The following is a 9,154-nucleotide window of genomic DNA, read 5'->3' as shown; positions in this document are numbered from 1 at the left end:
GGGTTGGGGGGGGGGGGGGGGGGGGGAGGCGAAGTAGAAGAACAAAAAATGGGAAAATGGAATCAAATGAAGCTTTGGCCGGCCATGGATTTATATAGAGAGAAGAAGAAGAAGAAGTTTGAGCTGAGAGTGACAATGGAGAAACGTTTTGTGCGTGGAGGTGTCCAAAATTATATTGAAGGAAATACTAGGTGAATTAAGTATTCACATTAACCTTTTATTCGACTATTCGTGTCAATTTTCACGCATCTCGACTATTTTTCATGGAATATCCATCACCTCCGTCCTCCTATTACTAGCAATGACCTCGTACATTAACTTTTAATTTGATGATCCTAGTGTTTGTGTCAGTTTTCACATATCTCGATTAATTTCACGGAATATCTATCACCTCCCATCATCACTAACGGCCTCGTGATTTTCAATCACTTCATTGTTTGCTAGGATTTAATGAATGAAACGTCTCGAAATGAATACGAAGAGTTTGAACTTTACATTATATAAGGATAATTTTTTCTAGAAGAATATCTCGTAAATTAATTTGAACTCTACGATTAAAAAAAGAAGAAGTAACTTTAGAGGAGTAGAATCAACATTATTAAGTTGTAATTTTTAGTGTAGATCTAGACGTAAGATTTTACATATTCAAGTTTTTTTTTTATAGTTGATAACATTTTTCAAAATATATATAATGTCACAAATATGTAAGTTAAAAAATTTGAAGTATTTGAATTACTTTTAAATTTCAATTCTAATGTAAAAATAATATTACTGCTGGCAGAAAAAACAACAATAGACTTTTCTCTTTTCTGTTTCTTGATTCTCTTTTGCAATTTGTTTTGCTGCTGCATAATAGCGCGTGCTATATAGTCACTCATGTTTTAAAAAGTTTTTTATTCGGTGTTGGATATATGAGTTTGATTAATTTAGTATTGTGCAATGTAGGGATTATTCGGAGGTAGTGCTCTCTATCAATAATATTTCTATATTCAGGACTTGAAATTGAGATTTTTGATTAAGAAATGAGCAATTTCAACTGCTGCATTGCATCCTTTAGTGGTCCTTTCTTGCTTATTTAATTTAGCTGAGTACACCCTAGGTGGATCAATAGTGTTTCTATTTACCTTTCAACACAACTTGAACTCTCAATCTATCGATCGATGGTGAAAATGTCAACCATTTAAACAAACAAATTTGTTGTATACTTATATTTAAATCATATGCTTTATATTACGGTTTTTAGTATTCAAGTCATATATTTTTAAAGTTATGAGTTCATATCTATTAATTATTATAATATTACTAAATTTTTACATATAAAAGTAAGTTTGGAGTTGAAAATATTGAGGTAAGATGAACGTGACATAGGACATCGAGTCCGCCCTTGCTTAATAATAATTGTGATTTTATTCTACCATAATTTATTCAAATAAAAACAAATGTCACACACAACGCACACATATATAACATATTTTATACCATAAATTTTCAAAAGTCATTTTTTTTTTGGAAAATCTTATGTCAAGTCAAACTATCACACGTAAATTAAACGAAAAAGTAATACAAATATTTATTTAGTAATTATTAATAATAATTGTCTTTCGGGATGACTCAATTGGTTTGTAGAGTAGTCATCTAAACATATGACCTGGGATCACTCCCTCTTCAATGTCATCTAAGTCGAATCTGTCGCACACTTTTCTAATGTGATTTACATATCCTATATAATTTGCAAAAAAATTACACAATGAGGGATTCACCTAATGGACATAAAATGTTTACCCAAAATTCAAATACTATGACAAAGATTATAGAGATTACGTGTTATCCTAAAAGTCAAAAAATAATACTTAATTAATAATTGTTTTGTGGATGATAGGGCTGTACAACATAGGTGAAGTGACAAGACAATAATGATTTTATACTGAAATGGGAAATAATAGAAAAAAAGGAAATAAATGACCAGACAACAGAAAAAGAAAGAAAAAAGGAAATGGAAAATACTATTATACCCTTTGAACATAAAGGGGTTAATTAATTAATTAATCATTTAATTGCCTAATTCAAGAGCGTGCACACGCTCCTATTTGTGGCGCGTTAGTGACCACATATTGACCAACGATTTACTGGGAGGTTCACATGTTTGTAATGCGGCTCCTTGTGTAACAAATTTAACTAACCGGTGGTTATTTCCTTCTTACCATTTTTTTTCCTTTATAAAAATTTAAAATTTAAAATTTAAAAAAATTCATGTTAGAGATAATAAAAAAATAAAAAAATATATCAAAATATATTTATGTAAAATCTAGATAAGTGTTACGAAGGTGAGGATAGGATGTCGGAGTGTATGGACCGGTGGAGGTGGTGGCTATAGAGATGGTGGTGGAATTTTCAATAAAGGATTTAGAATGTAAAGAGTTAAAACACAAAGAAAATCAATCGGGTTCAACATGTACGGAAAATATTTATGTAAAATCTAGACAAGCTTTATAGAGTGTATGGGTGGTGGAGGTGGAGGTTATGGAGATTGGAGATAGTGGCGGTTCAAATTTTTCACTAAGAATTTCAGATCATATAGAAATAACACACAAAGAAAATCAATCATGTTCAACATGAAAATAAAATATTTATGTAAAATCTAGATAAACATTATGAAAGTGAGGATATGATGTCGGAGTGTAGGTATGGTGAAGGTGGAGGCATTGGTGAAAATCGAAATTTCACTAAGGAACTAAGAATACAAAAAGTTTAATGTACGAAGAATTTGCATATATTTTATTCTATTTGGATCTTGTTTATGAGATTACGTGAATATAACATTATTGTTGTATTTATCAATTTAACGTAAACACTTGATGCAAATAAATTTTTATCGATATGATAATCTTTTCTTTTTCTTCAAATTAATAACTTTATAGGATACTAATAAGATAAGTTCGAAATTGCCGTCAAAGTTTCAAAAGATAGACAATCATTGTTTGGTCAAAAATATATGTCACTTTTAAAAATTGTTAACTTTAATTTTTTTTTCTAAGAAGACATGCATTCATTAATTATTCATTTAAAGAGGAGATAAATTTAGTTAAATAATTTTCATATTAATAATAATAAAAAAATCATAAGAAAATTATGTGTTTATAAGGTAGGAATGAAATATGTACATATGTTATTCTTCTCAAATGATTATACTGAATTTATTGTTAATGTCCAATATATATTCATAATCCTCATAATGTCATTCTACTTGGAGAAAACATGTTTAAGAAGTCATTAATTAATTCTTAATTAGTGTAAAACGATTATGTTTGCTTTTAAGGCTTATTAATTTAAATAATAATGTACTAAAGAAGAATGAACTTTCTTGTAAGAAAAAAATAATCAATTGCCGTATGAGATTATCATTTAATATTTGTTTTTTTTCTTTAAATTGACTAATTCATGGAATAATTATGATGAGGTTTATTCCTCTAAACCTAGTTAAGGTTGTTTGCATAGTCTATAAATTAAAAAAAGGTATACATATTTTTAAAGGATTTTTTAAGTATAATTAATGCACCCGATTAATAAATATTAACGTTGTATAAAACTCATTTAAATTGAAAATGCTCGCAATTTGAATTGATAATGGAGGGATCCATCCGTCCCATAATATTTCTTATTATAGAGTATAAGACAAGTTTTTAAAAATTAAAAAAGATAGGTTTTTAAGGATTTTTTTTGTAAAATTTTTAGATTGGTAACGCACTGACGTGGCTAATACAAATTCACATCATTAGGACTATTTAAGTTGAAAATATTTGAGGTACGATTTGAACTCGAGACTTATAATTAAAAGTAGAGTTACTCCATTCCCATCACATCCATTCGGCTATATATGCATATTCCAAATTAGGTAAGTAGCCATGGAATATCATATGATGAGTTTTAAGACAAGGTTTTTCAAAAGAATAATATTTTAAAAAGTAGATTTTTAAAGGAATTTTTTGGTAGTATATGTAATACATTGACTCGATTAATTCAAATTTACATTGAATACGACTTATTTAAGTGGAAAATGTTCAAAGTTTGAACTCTAGATATCTGATTAAAAGTAGAGAGAGTCCATCATCGATCTATCTATCCACACTAAAATCCTATCGTGATTAAGATATTTCATTTAGACGAGTAAATCTATCATTGGCTAGAAAAAAAAATTAATTTTCTTTTTTTGTTATTACGTATTTTTTAGACGAGTAAATCTATCAAAGGCATTGAAAACATCGTTTTTTTATATTACCGCACAAGCTTGGACTGGACCTACCTCCCCCTAAGAAAATATGAACCAAAAATTAAAACAAAAAGGTTTCCTCAAATTGCTTGAGGCTACAAATGTAGAATATAATATTTGGGCACACAATGGAATATTTCAATTTATTAATTTTTAATTTTAATTTTAATTAATAAGAAGTGATGATGTATTGAATATATTTGCCCTCATCAAATAAAGTTGTATTATTCACCTTGAAATTTACTATTGTCTGATTCGAATATAAATTCATAATTGTGTTTCTTCATCATATCATTTCTTATCTTTGACATGAAAAGAGAGGAAAAAGAAACTAGACAAGCATAAGTAAAGTTGACAACTCAATATTAGAATACAAACTTATCTCCCTAGTGAATAAGAATAATAAAACATCTTGTAATCTCATAAGTGGAGTTCGAGGAGGATAGAATACACGCATATCTTATCTATCTCTATAAGGTAGAAGATTGTTTTCGATATACCCTCTGCAAGGGAAAATCCTTTGCAACTTTCTAAAAGAACAATAAAGATAGTTTAGAAATTATGTAAATAAAGTTTTATTGTTGTTACAAACGTTAAATGAGAGTTTGATATTTTGTTTGTAACATTGTAAAATATAATAGTAAGAAATGTCAATTAAAAAGAGCAATTTTGAAGCCTGCTCTCCATTTCCACCGTTGATGCAATAGAAGCCCTTGACTATGGTTCCAAGAGTACTTACGTAAACAAAAAGAAACTAGAATTTTTAAGCTTATGGAAAACAACCTCGGCTACTACGTAAATACTTTTTGAACCTCTATACTTGTACTCATGGAGCCGACTTCATACATTCTTTTACATATAGAAATAGTCATGTCAATCTTCTCGTTTATATACATCGCCATCCAACTATCAATACCTTGGTCATGATTCCGATTTCTACGAGTCACAAATAACGACATGAACTTGTATGTATAGTCAAATTACATTTCGAAGAATCAATCACATATGTTAAGAACACAACGAATTAGAAGGTGGGCCTATAAGCAGTCATCCTTTGAAGAAAACGGAATAGCTACTGGGCTCGGTCCATGGTTTTGATATTAGGGCCAAGCCTAATTAGGCCCTTTTGGACTCCAACACAATTGATCATTCTATGTTTCTTTGAGCACTATAAATACCATCAATATTATTATTATTACACTCCCTACTCCTCTCTTCTTCATTCTACCATCTAGTCATGTTTCAATGTACACTAAGTTTTTCCATTTTATTTAAAAAGACGAAAAATACCCCTAAATTATTTTATTCCAACTAAGAAGTGAGGATAACTTTGAGTGAACAAAGACAATTTAGATTCACAACTAATGGTATAGTCACAAAAATAATATACAACATCAATGAAATTATATCTAGGTGTGTGAACATTTGTGGTATTGGGATTTTTCAGTTCAAAAACCAATGGGATGTCTCTATTTAAGGTCAATCTGCTATTTGTTGTATGCATATGCAGCAGAAGAAAGATAAAATCCCACATGCAATATTAGAAAACGAACCATCAAAGACAAACTACTCCATAAAAATCCTTAATTCCATACCATGTAGAGTAATACTCCAGCTAAAATTAAAACTCAAAATGTAGGCAAGGAAAAGCCAGGCAACGAGCCCGTGGATTTCCTCCCACTCAATATCTTTCATGTCTTGGGCCAGCAAAGTAGAACAAAACAGCAGACTAAACAAAAAGCTTTCTAACATGAGTTCATAAAAGAAAAGTCCCTTTACTGAGAAACTCCGAGCCACTTTGTGAAGTTGTCGAACTCTGCATAATCGGAATCTGAGATCATGGTCTTGTACCACGAATGACTTGCACCCCTGATTGCTGATGCCTCCTCCTGCAACAAAAATATGGACTCAGGAAAAACAGTGGGAGTTGTTCTTTATAGAGGACACAAAAGGAGACACCTATAAGATGTTATTTTTAGTACAAAGAGCTATGCAAGTGTAATCTATGATTCCGCATATAAATGTACAAGATTATAAACAGGATAAGAGGAGCTTCTCAAGCATAAGAGAAACGCCAAAAAATAATACAGTAGATGCAGCATTAAAGCAACATCTGTATTACTATCTAAATACCATTTCTAATCTCCAAGCATCTAAGAAACTTTTCTACACTTGACCAAATTCACATAATTGCCAAACACAGTTCAAACAGTTTTGATTGAAGCTTCTAATGCATGAAACACTACCATTTCTAATCTCCCAAGCATCAAATAAACTTTCCAACACTCAACCAAATTCACATAATTGCCAAACACGGTTCAAACAGCTTTGATTGAAGCTTCTAATGCAGGTAACACTTGTTCTTAGCTAAAAGCCCGAAAAGGAAAACTTCCCTATACTTGTATCACTACAATAGTAATAAGCATCCAGAACACGCAGAACACGACTGAACCAATCAGGACACTCGTATCACTACAATAGTAATAAGCATCTTCTTAGCACGTTCAAGTGACATACTAAACGGAGCATAACATGACCACACCAAACCCTACCACTACAATAGTAATAAGCATCTTCTCAGCACATTTGAGCGACATACTGTAAGGAGCAGAATACAACTGAAACAAATGAAATATCATAAACTAATCAAATTAATAATTAAGGTTTGCCATGTACAAAAACAGTGGTTCTGTTCACAAGGGATAAATAGCACAAAAACCAAATCATTATTAATCAAAACAAAACCAAGATTAGTTATTAATCATACCATTATTTAGTACTCCTACATTATCTACTTCAATACTAAACACAACTCTATGTGCAAATATTTGATTTTTCTTTCTTTAATCATTCGCTTCTACCTAGTTTAACATGATTCAATAAACAAATAGTTGCAATTACTTGTTTAACTATGTATGCATTAGATTATCGCAAATTATAAGATTAAGCAAAACTTCTAAAGATGATACCTTTGTAATTTGATGTCTCTTCTTGTCGAGCTTCTCCTTCTTGGCCTTGACACGCTGTGCCTCGGCCAAAAGGGACATCCTCCTGGCAGTCTTTGCATAAGGATTGAGCTTCAGCAATACGTTCAGGTTCTTCAATGGATTCTTCTTCAAAGTTGCCCTCTTGTTAACATCCTTCTTGATTGGTCTAACAACAGACTGCACCTCATCAGAATTGATAATCCTGGCAAGATCAGCATTCACCATCTTTGGCCTTGGCAACAAATATCCCTTCTTCTTCAGTGATGGCTTATCGAATGTACCATAAATGCCATCCAATTTCTCATAAGCACATTTGGTCCAGATAATAAACCTACCAAGGTGACCACCTGGAGCAAGCTTGAGCAGATTCAAACGATCAACATGGCAGATTTCAACACCAGGAATGTTCCTGAATGCCTTCACGAGCTTAGCTCCTTCAGTTCCATACACAATCAATGGACCTTTTCGGGAAATGTAACGACGGTTACGCATTTTTCCCTTTCCTTGGCGAATAGCATGGCTGTCCTTGGCCTTCTCAGCATCTGGGTAAGCACCAATTTGCTTCAAAGCTTTTATAGCGTTGCTAGTCTTCTCAATACCCTCAATTGAATCGGAAATAACGAGAGGTAGCTCAGGGACCGATTCAATACGGTGACCACGAGCGAGAACCAATGAAGGAACGGAAGATGCAGCAATAGCTGAAGCAACAGCATACCTTTTTTGGTTAACAGGGATCTTCCTATGCCATCGGCGCCAGATCTGCGTCGGAGCGAACATCCGTCCACCACGACACATGTTACCGAAAGCTCCCTGTCCGGCACGGTGAGTACCACCACCGGGAACACGAGGGATACGTGACACAGCACGTCCGGTACCCCATGACTCAGCAGAGGTCTGGTGACCGGCTTTCCTCGACACTGCATAAGGTTGCCGGGCGTTTTTGGAAATGTTGGAGTGGACGTAGGTGACCACATCAGGACGGATCGGAGCCTTCATTACGGCGGGAAGGGGAACGGCGGCGCTGTCAGTGGCCATATCATTTTCCAGGCTTTGCACGGTGGTGGTAGGGATGGCGGCAGCGGTGGCCATTGCAGGGGGAGGGGGGGCTGCTAGGGTTTTTCGGTAGAAGTGCGAGTGAAACCTTAAAGAGAAAATTAGGGTTTAGACCTGAAATGTGAATATATAGCATTTAGAGAAGAATAGATATAGGAAATGGGCCAAGCCTGAATGAGATGTTGGGCTCAAGCCCACGACTCTTGTAGTAAACATGGACACCCGACCCAATTTGATCGATCGATATTCTCAAAAATGTTATTTTTTAGAGGAAATTACTCAAGTAAACAAACATATACTAGTTAATTAGTTAAAATAGCTACAGTTTAGCTAATATATAATTCACCACTAACATTTAGAGCTAATTCCATGGGTTGCGGTTCGAGTTTGTATAATTCGTCACTAACAATTCTTCGTTTGATTTGTATTTGTTATATGACGGTGATTTCCTTTAATTTTTCAGTTTAATCATCAGATACATTCAATCTTTTTTTGTATAACTTTTTAAAGTTTGTATAATCGTGTAGTTTTCGAATTTTATATTACTTTTGTATAATGTAATTTGTATAAAATAATTTGTAAAACTGTTTAAGGTTTAGATATTTGTATTTGTATAAATTTTTATTTCGATTTTTACCATATTTGTATCAAATACGGATGAAAATAACTCAATTATAGAAATACACGTGAATTATACAAATGTACCTGCGAATTATACGGGCGAGGTGCGAACTATTCAAGCGAGTAAGCTATAGCTACAGCCCGTCAATATGCAAACCATAGTTAAGGAGTCTAATAAAGTTTATTATAGTGGCTATTTGTGAAATTTTCTCTCATATATATATAT

The 9,154-nt window shown here is 32.7% G+C and overlaps 1 protein-coding gene across 1 annotated transcript; it reads right to left on the bottom strand.

Moving 5' to 3' along the window:
• Positions 1–5,834: 5,834 nt before the first annotated feature.
• Positions 5,835–8,387, bottom strand: LOC102577718 (uncharacterized). Its single transcript, NM_001287999.1, is given in 5 exon segments — positions 5,835–6,156; positions 7,237–8,327; positions 8,330–8,338; positions 8,340–8,343; positions 8,345–8,387. Coding segments are annotated over 4 exon segments (1,218 nt in total). The 5' UTR covers positions 8,345–8,387; the 3' UTR covers positions 5,835–6,042.
• Positions 8,388–9,154: the final 767 nt, after the last annotated feature.

Source organism: Solanum tuberosum, unplaced genomic scaffold, assembly GCF_000226075.1.
Source record: "Solanum tuberosum cultivar DM 1-3 516 R44 unplaced genomic scaffold, SolTub_3.0 scf00742, whole genome shotgun sequence".
In the NCBI taxonomy this organism is placed as follows: domain Eukaryota; kingdom Viridiplantae; phylum Streptophyta; class Magnoliopsida; order Solanales; family Solanaceae; genus Solanum; species Solanum tuberosum.
This window is presented reverse-complemented; position numbering and strand designations above follow the sequence as displayed.